This window comes from Lonchura striata, chromosome 1A, assembly GCF_050655825.1.
Source record: "Lonchura striata isolate lonStrDom1 chromosome 1A, ASM5065582v1, whole genome shotgun sequence".
In the NCBI taxonomy this organism is placed as follows: Eukaryota; Metazoa; Chordata; class Aves; order Passeriformes; family Estrildidae; genus Lonchura; species Lonchura striata.
This window is the reverse complement of record NC_140741.1, coordinates 34,920,788-34,936,723: the sequence shown is the minus strand read 5'-3', so window position 1 is coordinate 34,936,723 and position 15,936 is coordinate 34,920,788. Positions and strand designations below refer to the sequence as shown.

Genomic DNA, 15,936 nt, shown 5'->3' with positions numbered 1-15,936 from the left:
AGAGGTATAGCAGCAGCAGAAGACAAGAGAAAATATGGGTCTAGTGCTGAGTGGAGCTGGCAGGAGATCCAGTAGCAAAGGACATTCAGGGTCAGGAACACTTATGCAGACTGGACACACACAGGTTTATGGGACATAATGGTATGTGCCTGCAAGGAGGGTATGTGCTGAAGAAGCTGCTGATGTCATTGTAAGGTCACTCTTGATAATCTTTGAATAGTCACAGTGATTGGGGGAGTTTCCAAAGACTACAAGAAAGCAAATGTAACTCCTTTCTTAAAAAGGTTAAAAAAAGAAGATCCAAAGAACTATAAGGTGGTCAGACCAGCCTCACCTAAACCCTGGGAGGCTGAGAGAGCACATAATCCTGGAAAACATTTACATTAGGAACAAGAATGCGATTGCAAATAGTCAGCAAGGATTAACAAAGAGAAAATTAGGCCTGTCCAATGTGGCAGCCTTCTCTAAAGGGACGACTGGCTTGGTGGACAAGGGGAGACATTGGATACTGTTGATCTTGATTTTAGAAAGGCTTTCAACAGTCTTCTGTAACATTCTCACTGATTAAGTACAAGCTAGATAATTGGACAGTGAAACTGAAAACTGGCCAAACTGTCAGGCTCAAAGGGTTAACATCAGTCCAGGATGTACAGCTGGAGGCCCATCAAAGTCCAGCTGGAAATCTCTTTCTAGTAATGTACACTAAAGCTTCATACTAAGTCCAATATTATATAACATCCTGATTAATTATCTGAACAATGGAAGAGTGTTCCTGTGGCAAGTATACAGATAATCCAGACTTGGGAATGGTTGATATGCCATAGGATCATGCTGCCATTTAGAGGGACCTCCACAGAGAAAGAGGCTGACAGGAACATCATGAAGTCCAACATTTGAAAACATTGAGCCCTACAACTGGAGAGGAATCACCCCATGCACCAGTACAGGCTTGTGAGCTGAATGGCTGGAATGAAGTTGTAGAGTAGGCTCTACAAAATTGATTGGATTGAATAATGAATCTTTGCAGCAATGAACACCAACAGCTTTTTGGATGCCATTAACAAGAGTATACACCACCAGCAGGTCAAGCAATGTGTTTATTTATTCTATCACTGATGATACCACATCTCGAATGTTGTGTCCACCTCTGAGCTTCACAGTACAACAAAGCAATGGTCATACTGCAGCAAATCTAGCTACAAAGATGAATAAGGGATTATAGCATTTGTCATATGAGGAGACATGAAATAGCCAAAATTATTTAGCTCAGCGGAGAGATAGCTTTTTCCTGCTGACACCTCTGGGCAGCTGTGGGAAATGCATGCAGACAGCTTTTCTACAAGTTTCATCAAGCAGATGCCATGCAAATTAGGTACTGATTTATAAGCAATTTAAATTAACAGAGACACACCTTTTTTCCTGGTAATTGTATTTACAATCTAAGTCTAGTTTATAAAACTGACTCTTGGCAGAGTTTCTTTAGTTATCACATCAGCAGCTGTGGAATGATGAAATATCTGCATGATTGGTTAGATTTCAGTCCATCCGCTGATTCTATACGAAAATGTGTATATTCCACTTCTGGATGAATTCAATAAATACAAACTAAAATACTATTTTCTTTTTTTCTTGAATTTGTCCTTAGAGATTTTACATTGCCAGCCACTCCATGGCCAACTTCATGGTGACCCCTATAATTCTGTGTACACTCTTATCTGTATCCTTACATACTCTATTGCCTCATCACAGAAAGTGACAGATTCATGTCTGAACCATTTCAAAATCAGAAGGAATGTAGATTTAGGAGTTACTGCACAGAGAATGCTTTAGCTAGTGAGATTCTATGTAAAAGCTGATGTCTGTACTGAGGCTATCACCACTAAATGTGATTACACTGTGGGTGTATAGACAGCCCCAGCTTTCCTAATGAACTGCACCCCTGGGCAGACTTTGACTCAGGGCCACTTAATCTGTACATCTCAAATGGCCTGAAATAACATATAGCCAGCCATATACCAAAGTGATTCACAGATGTTTGAGCCTGTTTAAAAGAGGCCTGGACAGAAGATAGAGTGCCTACAATATTTCAGATACCTCACTGAGCTAAATAAGTATCCATCAATTGGTTTTTTGCAAGTGTAAACCAGCCAAGGTTTGTTTTATATTATCTTGTATTTTCCCTTAAGGACTCTATAAAATTAACAAATGAGGGATCAGAACTTTATTTTTATGTAGGTGAGAAATATTATATATACAATGCTGTTGATTAAGAGAAATCACCGTGAAACTGCTCATTTTTACAGACATCAGTAATTGACACAGTCTGGACTACTTCTGACCGCTTTGATCTATGAGTAACTGTATACTGTTCCACTGCCTGTTTTAAATCTAATTTTTTAAAATCTAAGTTTGAGGCATAAAACTGACAGTGGAATAGTACAGTTTATTTCTCTATGTACATTGTTATTTTCCTTCAAAGGGTAATTGTATTCAAGCATTACAATATATTCAAAATCAGAAATGGTACTTGATTCAAGGTTAAAATGAAATATTTATAATTTCTTACTTCACATTTGTTTTTTTTTTTTTTCTGTATTAGGTCTGAGAAGTTGTTGGAAAGTTTCCTGCAGCCTGAAATGACAGAGAGCCTCCAAAAAAGGACACCCCTATTTTACACCCAAGGAATAGTGCTTAATAGGTATTAATCTGAAGAAATATATTTTACTATAAAGTTTTTGACAGACTACCAACCTTCTGAACACTCAGAGAGTATTTAATTTCAGTCTGATCAGAAGCACCTAATGTCACTGCACATGCTGCAATGGAAACTGTAAGACTGCAAAGTTTTGGCATCTGTGTTACCTGTACTTATCCTGTAACATCTGGTGTGGTGTTTGCCACTCTTCTAGTTTCTTGCTGCTCATCTCTGAACATAAGAGCTCGTCCACTTCTTTCTAATTCACCTTTCCTTTCTATCTGGAATGCTCCTACAGAACTTTGTACTGAAAGGACTGGAGTGCAGCTGGACATGAATTTTTTTCCTCTAATTGGAAGCACACTAAAGACATCTGTGGGGCAAAACATCACTCTCTTCTATCCAGACAGGATTGGCTACTATCCTTACAAAAATGAAGTCACAGGAGAGGCATTCAATGGAGGACTCCCTCAACTCTCACTGCTGGAGAATCATTTAAAAAAAGCCAGAGAGGACATCCAGTTCTACATTCCTTCAGATGAACAGCTTGGATTGGCTGTCATTGACTGGGAAAACTGGAGACCTGTGTGGATAAGGAACTGGGGATCAAAAGATATTTATAGACAAGAATCCATTGAGCTAGTTCAGCAGAGAGATCTCAGTATATCCGAAGCTGAATCCAGAACTATAGCTAAAATGGAATTTGAATTTGCAGCAAAATCATTTATGTTGGAAACTTTGAAGCTGGGCATAGAAATGAAACCAAATCGCCTGTGGGGATATTACCTTTATCCAGACTGTTATAACTATGATTACAAACAAAACCCACACAATTATACAGGAGCATGTTTAGATATTGAAATAGAAAGAAATAATGAGCTTAACTGGTTGTGGGAGAAAAGCACAGCACTTTATCCATCTATTTATCTAGAGACAGCCTTAAAATCTTCCAGAAATGCTCAACTCTTTGTTCGCAACAGAGTTCAAGAAGCCATTAGAACTTCCTATGTCTCTAACTCTAGTCATCCCCTTCCAGTTTTTGTATATACACGGCCAGTATTCACAGATGTCTATGAGGAATATCTCTCTGAGGTGAGTGAAACTAGACCTTAAATAATTCAACTTTATATGGCAAGAAATTACCAGGTGACACTTATTTAGTGAATATACTAACTTGCATCAGAAAGAAGTGTGCAATTTTGTCTAAAAAATTAAATTAATCCACCAAAGAAATTTGATCAAATGAAACAATAAGAGGTCAATTTTCAAACCTTTCTCATTATATTTATCAAATAGTGTTTTACTCTCTGAGTTGTTCCCACATGGAACAAAATATCACAACACTAAGAAAACATATTTAACACACTTGGTCAGAAGAAAGAAATACAAGTGAAAGAGGAGAAAGAGATGTAGTTTCAAAGAGAAGTAGTAATACTGGGCTCACATACTACCCAATTTTTAGGTTATAAGAAAAAAAGTATAGTAAAACTGAGTCTTTCTTTCCTTAAAAATTATTTAAAGCTGGCAAAAAAAAAAATCTGCCCTCAGTTGTACTCAAGCACAAAAGTGGTATTTCAGCATGTCATGACTTAATTAAGGTTAGGCTCTGATTAAAATCTAATCATGTTATTGCAGTTCTGGCCATACTTTTCCCTTCACATTTTTATAGACACCCACCCTATCAGAGATATCACCATTCTGAGGAATCTCTTCTTGTTGTTCCAGCCCATGGTGAAGGGGAAGTTAGAGTCCTGGTGATGGCATTCTATCTGGTGTCCTCCCACATTCTGGACAGAGCATAAGCAAGTGTTGTCCTCAGCTCTGTAGATATATTCAGGGAGCAAGGGGTGCTGTCAGGGGCCCTGCTGGGATCTTAATTAATAAATTGTATAATCTTTAAATTAATTCTTGGGGTTTTTTTTTGTGTGTGTGTGTGTGTTGTGCCCTACAGTAACTTACTTTTTAATTGTTTTTTCATTATCATAATCCTCTCCCATCCCAAATAGACCTTAACATTTTGCTAGGACTGGGCTTAGTTGACCCTAAAAGGCAAACTGAACAGAAATAAATTTTCAAAATCAATCTATGTAAAAGACCAGAGACATTCTCTGGAAAAGGGAGATTCCTACTGTTGAAAACTCCTTCTCTTGCTACCTTTCTGTTTTAGCACTTTGTGGTAACAGAAATTAAGTTAAAAAAAAAAAAAAAAACAAAAAAAACCCCAAAGCTGTGCTTTCCAGTATCTTTATCCCACGGCATTACTGAAACCAGTTGCTACCAACTCTGAGCAGCCAGGAGGCAATGCAGCAAAATAAGCCATAACATGGCTGGAGGAGTGTATGTGATATGCCTAAGCATTGGCTCAGTTTTACAGCCTTGTTTTTTTAACCAGACGACATATATAAATTGGATATTGTTGGCATCATTTTCTGGTATCACCTGTGCAATCCAATTTTAGGATAAAATTGTGCAACTGAGAGCAAGACATTCGGATTCTGTATCATTGCTTGTCATCTTCAAAGTAATTATTTTGGATATGTCATTTACTATATGCATTTTTTTATTTGCCCTTATGTTATAGGTACTTACATTTGTATGATTCTTTGCATATTTTCCTTCAGGATGACCTGGTAAATACCATTGGAGAATCTGCTGCTCTGGGTGCTTCTGGAATTGTGATCTGGGGTGATATGAATTTAACACAAAATAAGGTATGCTAGATCAATTATCATATGAAACTTTAAAGGAGAAATAAAGTGAAAAGGATTTAAAACATTATGATCACCTACATCTTCTACTTTTGAAATGATGACTCCATATTGCCAGCAGTTTCTTGTTGTCAAATCCCAAGCATATCTGAGGCATATTAAAGTCATCATTGGCTATGCAGAACAAGAGTTCAGTCTTTCAGTGTCTCAGTTCTGTTGACTCTGGGTAACTGGACAACTTACTATGATAACCATAGTCAAGTTAGAACTTGTTTAATTAGTATAAGAAAGAATTCCTATATCTTAATTTTATTTTAGTCTCCTATATCTTCATTTTATTTTAGCTGGGAGGTAAATAAAAAATTATATAGGCTTGCCCAGAACAAGTTTTAGAAAACCCTTCTGCTTTTTGGAGTGGTGAACTTGGCAACAATAGGAGAAGTCAGTCTGTAAAAGTTTATCCCTAGCCTTTTCTGTGTGTTGCAAATACTACTTTGATTAATTTCATTGTATGAAACATCTGAGTCAGAAGAAAAAACTCTAGTTTGTTTTAGGAAGGGAAATACATAGTTTGAGAAACTGTTACAAGGATGTTCTCATTATTCTTTCCAGGTAGTTCTAACTTCCAGGAAAGTTAGATTTAAAAACTATTGTATGGGAAGACTCTTGTGGAGTCTTCTGAGTGCAAAGAACCAAAATCATCCCTGCCAGACCTTCTGTCACAGAAAGCATGGCCAAATACACCTCCACAGCTCTGTAAGGTTGTTTTCCCCCGAAAACATCCGACCTTGACTATTTTTGTATGTGCCTGCTTTTGAGAAAGGATATCAGTAGCACCTGGAAGTTTTCTGTCCATTATGTCAATATCAGAACATAAATGAGCAACAACTTTTGTTGTCTTAATTTTGAGATTTTTGTGAGAAAAAAAAAGTCTCCACAGCTCAGTCAGACTATGTATTTGTATATTAATTGTATCTGATTTTTTACAGCTTTCACAGTCACTAGCATTTCAGCAATTAAATGTTACTGTAAGCCTCACTTTTGCAACAACCAAAATCTCTTGAAAGCATTTTTACATATACCTAAAAGAAAGCCAAAAAAACCCTACATATATCTTAGACTCATCAAAGTGATCTCCATGGGTATAAATGCTGGGAGTATCTACATGTGGCATTGGGCAAATGCCCATAATGTCAGGAACAGAGAGAACTCCCAAACCTTCTGGTTATTAAACTGTGCCAAGAATGCACAGAACATATGCCAGTTGCATGATTAGTTAGATGGTCTTAGCATACCTTCAATTTGACCATCCAACCACAATTCTTTTAATTTAAAAATGCCATGATAGGTCCCTGCCCTGTAGCTAAGCTATTCAGGTCAGGGGAAAGCTGAAAAATCTCAGAGACGACTTGATAGACAAAGTATTTGTTCAGACTGAAGAAGTGAGAGTTTTTTTCCGAGACCCATTCAAACTATTTAAGACTTAAAAAGGAACTTCAAGTCTTCATGAAACATCTTTAAATGCATCTGATTAAAAAAGCTACATGAAATATAGAGATAAAATGAAAACTTAAAGACAATTGCTTTCTGATCTAACTGCTTTCTGTAACAACTCCAGAAACTACACAACATAAATTTGCTAAGATCCTTGAATTTTATAAAAGCTTCTCAGATAAAATTGCTTCAAACAACAACTTATAGCTATTACCAAATCCTCAGGGGAAACATTTATAGACATATGCTGTGGTACTGTTATTAGAATGACAGCATTTTAATGGTTTCCGTACTAAAATGTGGAGATATAATGCTCTTTTCACAGAACACCTGTAGAACTCTGGACAACTACCTTAGGAGGACTTTGACCCCATACCTCATCAACGTCACAATGGCAGCCAGAATATGTAGCCAAGTTTTATGCCAAGACTCTGGTGCTTGTGCACGAAAAAAATGGAATTCCAGTGACTATCTTCACTTGAACCCTGAAAATATTGCAATTCAAATGACAAAGGATGGAAAATACACTTTACAAGGGCAGCCATCATATCAGGATCTGCAAACATTCATAGAAAAATTTGATTGTCATTGTTATGCAGGGCACAGCTGTGAACCTAGAGCTGATATAAATGACATCCATTACCTCCATGCTTGCATTTCAGAAGATATTTGCATTCAGATATCCTCAAATTCACTTTCTAACATAGAAGCCTCTGAAGAAAAGATCCTGTCTAACAGAACAGCATTTTCATTTACCTCTGAGAGTAAGGCGACATTATCTACACATCCTGAAGTAGAAGATTTCCAATCTACCTCTGGAAATAATATACTTAATATAACAACTGCAGAATATAACACTGCTACAGCTGCCAGTAGCTATGATTTAGAAGAAAATGATACTCGTACTTTCAGTAGTTCTTCATCCTATAAGATAAGGATGTTTAATCTGTTTCACTTAATTCTCCTTTTGAGAGCCTTAATACAAATGATCCATGAAAGTGAGAATATCCTTTTTCCTGACTATATTTGAAATTCTAAAGGTTTTGTTTACAAAACAAACAACCAAAATAATTCCAGAAAGGCTTATGATCTTATCTGTATCAGGTAACCTTTTCTAATCCATGGGTGCCACTTCAGCTTGAATGTATTTCTTCAGTTTAGTTCTATAAACTATTATCTGTGCCAAAAATATATTGGTCTGTATATACTGACTATACTATATGAGAGGATAATCCAGAATAAGAAACATTTTTTACAGTTTACATTTTTGACCATTATATTTGGAAAAAAGTAAAAATGGTTGACAATGCTGTTTTGTGTACTTCAAGTTAAGACAGTTAAACATATAATATATAAAATAAGTCATCAGGTTTGATGATCTATGCAAGAATTAATTTCACTCCATATGAATGGAATTATCTTTTAAAGTATTTGCCTTAACTTTAGATCTGTGGAACTTTGCAGCATAAAATTTATCTGATGAATGTAATGTTCCTCCACTTTTCACAGAACCTTTAGGGATGCTATAGCTTTTCTTTTAATTAAATATAGTTGTAATTCTTCAAAAAGTTCTAATTTAAGTGTCAGTGTTGACTTTGAATATTACAGCTTCATTATTTAAAAATTGAGCTGTAGGTTTATCCTTTCTTCTCACAAACCCTCCTCCTTACTTTAAATGTCCCTTTCTCGGTTTCCAGTTTTTTGTCTTGCAAATACTCACAACTCATCTGCTCTGCCTGTGCATTCCCTGCCAGCACAGGTCACCAGTCCTAGTTTCTCCATCCAGTCATCCCTAGGAACTGGATAGGGCTGTATGTGCCATTTGGACAAAAGTCTGTGCATGGGACTGTATGCTTCGTTATTCCTGAGGAGTCTCTTTGGTGAAAACCATTTTGCTCCTTAGGAAAACCCAGCAGTGGAGGCAGAAAGATAAGTGTCACTTGGGACCTTAGGCAATCTCAGGACCACCCTTCCCATTCAGTTTGCTGACAGAACTTAAAATATTTGCTTTATACTATTCCATTGCCAAAAGCAATGTGTGAAAGTAGCAGAGATACCTCAGAAGAAAACTACTCCCGGTATCATATCAGGAGTCTAGTTATGATTAACATATTGTCAGTTTAAGCATTTAGAAGCAATTAGCTGCAGTTTATTTGATAAAATAACCTTTTCAAGTTATTATGTCAGATACTTAATAGACAGTTGGCCTTCTGATGGGTGAAGAGTGGCTGCTGGTATGAATACACTAAAAATCTCCCTAGAGCCAGGCATGATCTGCATAAATAATTCACCACCTCTCACAGATATAGCCTGCCTCACTAATGAAAATAACCAGGACTTCAATATAGTGGCCATTTACTTATAAAAAGTTCATTCCTTAATCTAGCAGAAAACACATATTATTATATCCATTTTCTTTGAATTTGCAGGTTGTTGGTCATAGCAAAGATGCAGAAAAATAGATGAAGCCTTTAAACCTAACATGGAGAAATAATGTTTTCTGGCTTTTGAACAACAAGTTATCAAGAGGAAGTAACAATTTTCTCATCCCAGTTACAGTGATAAGTCCACGAGTCAAAGCTGTTTCTGCCATTAATGTTCCAAGTGGAATCATGAATAAAAATATATATATGCAGAAGATTGTTCAGCAAAAAATAATCTATTTGGTTTTGATCACTCGTGCAAAACATGTTTTTTTTCCACTGCAGCTTTGATTTTGGTTATTTCATCTTGGGCAAAGAAAAGGCATGGTATCAAAACTCCTGTGCCTGAACTCCCTTCACTGCATTTGTGGTAACTATCAAATGGTTTCTAAAAATTGGAAACATCACTGGTAATACCTTAGCAAAACTTGTATTACTTATATGAAATTATATTTTTTTCACAACATTTTGACATGGCTAAACTGAAAGATACTGGATCTTTAGCACTTTGTGGTAAGACAGCTTGCAGGTTCAAAATATCTACAAGTCTTGCTATGAATACTTTTGATTATCAGCCAGGTAATAGCAAGCAGAACATTTCTGATGATTCAAGCAGGAAATCACCAAGAAGGAGGAATGAGAAGACAAAATCACAAAAGAGTTGAAACAGAGCCCCCAGGACCTCCCAATGGATGCAGAGGAAGTGAACTGCAGAAATGAAAGAGTGAAGCAGTAGGGAATGTGGACAGACCAACCTCTTCCCATTCAACATTTTTATCTACCTGTTACTTAATATTGACAACCTTTGCTTAAGGCTCGTTGTAAAGATAAAGGAACACACTAACTGATATATTAGACCTATTCATCCAATCCCATATTATTTTTTTTCTTGAGAACAGCCAGGACCAGAAAAGTACAAGGAAGATGAAAGGAAAGCAGTCTATTGCAATGAACTGTGCCTTCCTAAGCTGCATGTGTAAGTAGCTATCTACCTTGTGCTCTGATACACAATGGTTTGCCTACCACCTTTCAAATATTCATTCAGGATTATTTAAATTACCTACATGTACCTGCAATTCATGCTTTCAATCCTACAGACTTCAGGATTTAGGCCTGCTATGTGTTAAATTACAGTATTTTCCAAATATATTATTTTTCTTTTTTTCTCTTATTATATTTGTCTTACCTGTATTCTATGATAAAGAGTCAACATGGAGTCAATGAGTATCCACAGAGTAAAAGGAAAAAAGAAGGAAAGGGATGCTATGCTTTGCATTGCTGGTGCTGTCATATGTTCAAAGCCAAATTTATTTTCTCTTTTCCAAAGACCCCTTTCTTCTATTCACTGTATTGCCTGTAATCATAAGTTAGCCTTATAGTTTTAATTTCTTGCATTCTTGTAATTTTGAAAACATTAAACACTAGAGGAACAGTTCACTTTGATTGCCATTCATTATTTTGTATTTCTCCTTTCTAGAGAAACCTCAGGCTGGCAATACTTAGGAACAGGGAGATGCAAACTGGGTTTGATGAAAGAGTCTGTTTAAGTGAAAACTGTTAAAATACCCTCTTTCAATGTGTTGACATTATGCTAGAATTTCAATTGAAATTCTGCTTCTCTATCTGAATAACCTGGATCTAGTTTCTCGTGTTGCTTATTCTGGTACATACAAAGATATTCCTACTTCAAAGGGAGATAGCAATTGGCAATTAAAGAATCTGAACAGAATAAAAACATAGTCTAATCATTACCTTACAGGGTTTTTTTTTTTTTTGGTTTTTTTTTGGTAAAAATGACAACAGGGAGAGATGTTTTGAGAGGCCAGTAAGATCACTTTGTAGACAGCCTAGGATGTGACTAGAATCCTGAAGAGTTCAGCAGAATTTGCTTTATTCCCTGCATCACATATCCTGTTGTAAATATATATATATCAGCAAATAATTGTATGGAAGATTTCAGACCTGTGCAATATGTTCTAGACAACTTCCAGACAGATTTCTACATGTACCTATCCATCACTTTTCAGTACAAACAACAAGGCAGCAGAGACAGTTATATAATTTTAAAACACATTCAATTATGGAGCACTGATGACCTTTTTAAGATGACAACTAAATTCCATTCTTTAAGCATACACACAAAAAACTTACTTGAAAGATTTTTTCACACTGTGCTTGTGCCAGCTTTTTTGCACTGGCAGATAGCCAGGAAAATTAGGGCCTGAGACTTCAAGTTGGAGTAATGAAGTTCATTTCAAAAAAATAACATTGATACAAAAAAAAAGTTTATTGTGTGTCTTAAAAAAATACTGCTTTATTTAATTATTTCATCTTTCCTAAAGACTTTTTTTTGTTATTAGTTTTTGTAAATTTTTCTCCTGTGCTACTGAAAGCCATTGTATAGATGGCTGGAAACAGATGCAAAAAGTTTACTAGTCTAACTTCATCCCTTTCCAGTTCTAAATTATTCCCAAAGTCCAGCTATTCCAGACCTCCCTGTTCTTCTGAAAGTACTTCATTGAAAATTAATCCTGCTTCACATTATTCTTCATGATGATGATGATGACGTAAACATGCTGCACTCAAGATAAATTCTAAGCTTTTGTGTATACCAGTCAAGGATCAGGGTCTTTACATAATAGTTCTTTCATGTAGCTGTTTCAATGCTCTTGCAGCTACTCCTGTCTTCCCTGACACTCAGGACTACAAAAGCTTCCTACATTTGTTGTCCCCTTGTTATATATAAGAAAGTAAAGGGCAATAAGGTAAGGGACACCTATCAGTATTAATATCCTTAAGGGAATAACTTTGGATTTAATTATGTTCACTAATGTGTTACCACCACCATGGTATATTGATTACAGTTCTCCTTGGTCAGTAGTAATTAGATGATATTTTTCAGTGTATACTTGTATAAGCCTTAGTTTATAACTGATAAGATATTTTACTGAGTAGTAATCAGACACAGACAGCATGAAAATTAATGTGAATCATTAGTTTATATATTCAACTGACATCTTGGCTCTGCACACAATTCCAGAGGGTGGTGTTAAGCACCATATATATATGTGGACTCTAGACAATATGCAATCACCAGTCTCTGCTTTTGTTTTCATATCAGGAAATATATTTATTCAACAGAAGTCTTCAGGATCTTTGCAGAAGAAATATACCATATGTTAGCAGTCTCATGGACCACACTGTTCCCTCAGGCTACCAGCAGGTTGAGACAAGAGACAGCTTGCCTGTGTCAAGTGATGATTTCCTGAGGCAGGGACAAAACAACCACCCATTTAAAGGGAGGCTAAGGGCACCCTGAAGTCCCCCAGTAATAATATGTTAACGTCACAACAGAGTAGAAAGTACCTTGTAGCTGGGACAGCCAGTAATTAAGGGCATTGGACTAATAACAGACTTAGGCTGCCTCTAAATCCTATGTACTATTTCAGCAAGAACTGCATATACCAAGTTTAAGTATCCAAATCACAGCATTTTTGAGTTAACAACCTTAATCTGCCACTTCAACAGTCCTTACAGAAATCCTTCTTCACCTTTTTCCTCACCAGAGCATGACAAGAATTTAGGGCACATACTAGAGCTTCTGGGGCTGTAGCCAGCAGAGGGCACAAATGACACATGCAGACGCTGGTGGGTATCTCACTAAAAAGTTCAACACAGTTTTCTGTTCCCTTCAGCAAGAGCTGCTTGACTCTGGCCTACAAACAGAAAAGATGTCTAGTCATTCCCTAATGTAGAGCCTCTCTAGCAGAAATGACTGATTCTAAATGTTTTTTCACCAAACATCTGGTATATCAGGACAAACCTGAATATGCCAGTGAGATACTACCTTTTGTCCTGCTCTCTTCTCCGAAGATTTCATTCAGCTGAAAGCTTCCTCTCCTTAACATTTGCCCAGGGAGGTGGCTAAATCACCATCCCTGGAAGCATTCAAGAAACAACTGAAAGTGCCACTTAGTGCTATGGTCTAGTTTACAAGGTGGTGATCATTCAAAGGTTGGACTCAATCTTGGATCTTGGATGTCTTTTCCAATCATAATAATTCTGTGATCTTCAGCTGTCACTAAAATGTGTTCTTAAAATACAGATAATGGTAGTGTTCTGAACTACAAATCTGAGTCTCAAATACCTTCTCCCCAAATGTGAAAGATCTGGATATGCAGTGCTGGTTGAAGTCATTTTGCTGACCATGTGCTTATTGCATCCCCAGCATTGTTACCTGAAACATAAGATAATTTTTAGAAATTTTTATAGCACAAATAAGTCTCTGCAAAGGAGTAAGCTTCTTTGCTATCCCTTCAGAGCTTGGAAGACTCAACAAGCTGGCACTGCATGGTCCCATAACTCTGCTAAACTGGTCCTGCAGTGTGCAAAACACAGTAGAAAAGACAGAAAAGTAAAATACTTTATTAGTGGTTAAATGTTTCCTAGAAAGTTTAAGTGGCTTGTCTGTCTGCAGCCACACAGGATAACAGGATAGCTTTTAGCTACGAAAACAAATGTCCTTTGAGCTGTTAATATGTTCACATACAATATTCTATTACCAAACAGTATGTAAAATGAAGAATGCCTTTTATAATCATACAGTTTTGCAAAGATAGAACAGATTTTAGAACAATATAACAGAACTTTAAACTTGGCAAAACCCCTGAGACACTATAAAAGACTTCAGTCTACAACTGAATTAATGCTTTAGAATTTATCTGTGCATCTTCTGCTAGATTGTTTTGAGGATATGCCTGAAATGTATTTTTTCAGTTTTACTATACCTACAATGTATTGTTAAGTAAATGTTAGTGTTCCAGCACTATGAGACTCAAGCACTACTTAAAATTTAGTATTTCTTGCAAAAAGAGAGAGACTGCTCAATTTTATGTGTTGTCCCCATGCCATAATCAGAACCACTTCATTTCCAGAAATCACTCTCACTAATGGACTGTCTTTATTTTACATGTCACCAGATGAGGGGAGATGGGGGAAATTCTTATAATCAGTTTTAGGGCAGCCAAAAACCTTTCACCTATTCACCCAAAATTCAGTAACTGCTTTAGCCAAAACAAGTTTTTAAAAATTGCAAGATACATAGCAGAAAAATAAAAGTTTAGTGATTTGCCTGTGAATTATTTCCCAGTTCCTTTACATATCCAACCAGAATAAATCACTTCATCAACTTTTCCAGCCATTCCCCCAGTGATTTCCCCATTTAGTTGTAGTGTAAACGGTGAACTGGCTGAAACATTTGTGACTGCTGGTGAGGATGCACCTAGGTATGGAGCAGCCATCTGCCTGCTACTCAGAGACAAGTAAACCAGCATTGGTCTGCTATGCTCTCCCTCCGTGCAGGATCTGACCTGGTTCCTTTTACTCTGCCACCAATTTTCAAGCAACTTCAAGAGCTGTATCATGATTTGAAACTGATGAAGACACTATCACTGTCAGAGTTTTAAGAGTGGCATTCAAAATTCTGACTCCACCCAAAATACCAATGCTAGGGAACAGCATTAGGAGAAATGGGCTACCTTTAACCAAGACAAAACATGATTAAAAAAAAAAAGAAAAAAAAAGGAAGCGCCCTCTTGTTTGTTTGAGAGTTGCCGCTGAATATAAAATCTGGACTAAAGCAATCAGATTTAAGAGAAGAAATGAAAAATTATTTCCCAACATTACCATTGGGTGTCAGGACCAGCTCCAGTACCCAATGTCATTTTGGAAATGTGCAATTAATTTTACAAGAGTAATAACTCAGTACTTTAAGAATTACACTAAAAGTCCTGTTGACAGTAACCAAAACCTGGGCATGAAAAAGTTTTTCACCTCTACAGCTAGCCCACAACAAACTGCTCTTGGGAGCTTCATGATTTTGTGGTCCAACTGACATAACCAGTAAAGTTTTGTCACAAACTGCATCCTCTAGATTGCTGAATTATGTCTCTAGAAAACCCAAGAAAGCCGAATTTTCAAAATGCTTTGATGATTGTGTCATGTTTAATAGAAAAGGTATCCACAGTAAATATGTATGTGCCTTTATACCTGTATGAATGTCGTTCATCAAGCAATACCACCAGCACTTTCCAGAGCATCACATTTCAGTTGCAAGCTCTGAGACTGGCAGATGGATCCAGAAAGGTTAGCCCCGTGTGTACGGGTAAAACAAGCCTCTCCTTAATGCTCTATGGCAAGACTATGTGGCAAGTCGCTTATTCAGTGCAGGCAGAAGACCTTGGTGAAATGGCATCTCTCATCATTAATCACAACGCAAAAGCACCATCACAAGCATCTCTTGAGGCAAGGAGTCATTTTACGGGTGATTTTCCAAAAACCATCATGGGAGAAACAAAATAAAACCATGGTAGGTCCTGGATCTGGAAGCCTGTCACTACACAATAAAGAATTCAAGCAGAGTTTCCTGGGAACAGTGGAAGCCCTAGCCTAGGGGTGTGAGAACTGCCACCAGTAGATGTGATGAACCTACAAAATCGATGTCAAGCAGCCCTAGCCCACCAACTCTCGTAAGGCAGCGCTGCCAGGGCGGCCTCGGCCCCCTTCTCGGGTGTGGGATGCTGTAACGCCGCCCATGACAGCAGGATTGTGCCGGGCC

The 15,936-nt window shown here is 37.1% G+C and overlaps 1 protein-coding gene across 16 annotated transcripts in view; it reads left to right on the top strand.

Annotated features, from left to right (window-relative positions):
• The window catches only part of SPAM1 (sperm adhesion molecule 1), a 40,260-nt gene extending 25,358 nt beyond the window's left edge, over nt 1–14,902 (top strand). For all 16 annotated transcript variants that reach the window (XM_085569738.1, XM_085569735.1, XM_085569732.1 and 13 more), the window contains 3 exons: nt 2,600–3,787; nt 5,317–5,406; nt 7,223–14,902. In XM_085569738.1, the coding sequence (XP_085425864.1) occupies nt 2,822–3,787; nt 5,317–5,406; nt 7,223–7,927 (1,761 nt within the window). In that variant the 5' untranslated portion in view covers nt 2,600–2,821 and the 3' untranslated portion in view covers nt 7,928–14,902. The remainder of the gene's footprint in view (nt 1–2,599; nt 3,788–5,316; nt 5,407–7,222) is intronic.
• The last annotated feature ends 1,034 nt before the right edge of the window (nt 14,903–15,936 follow it).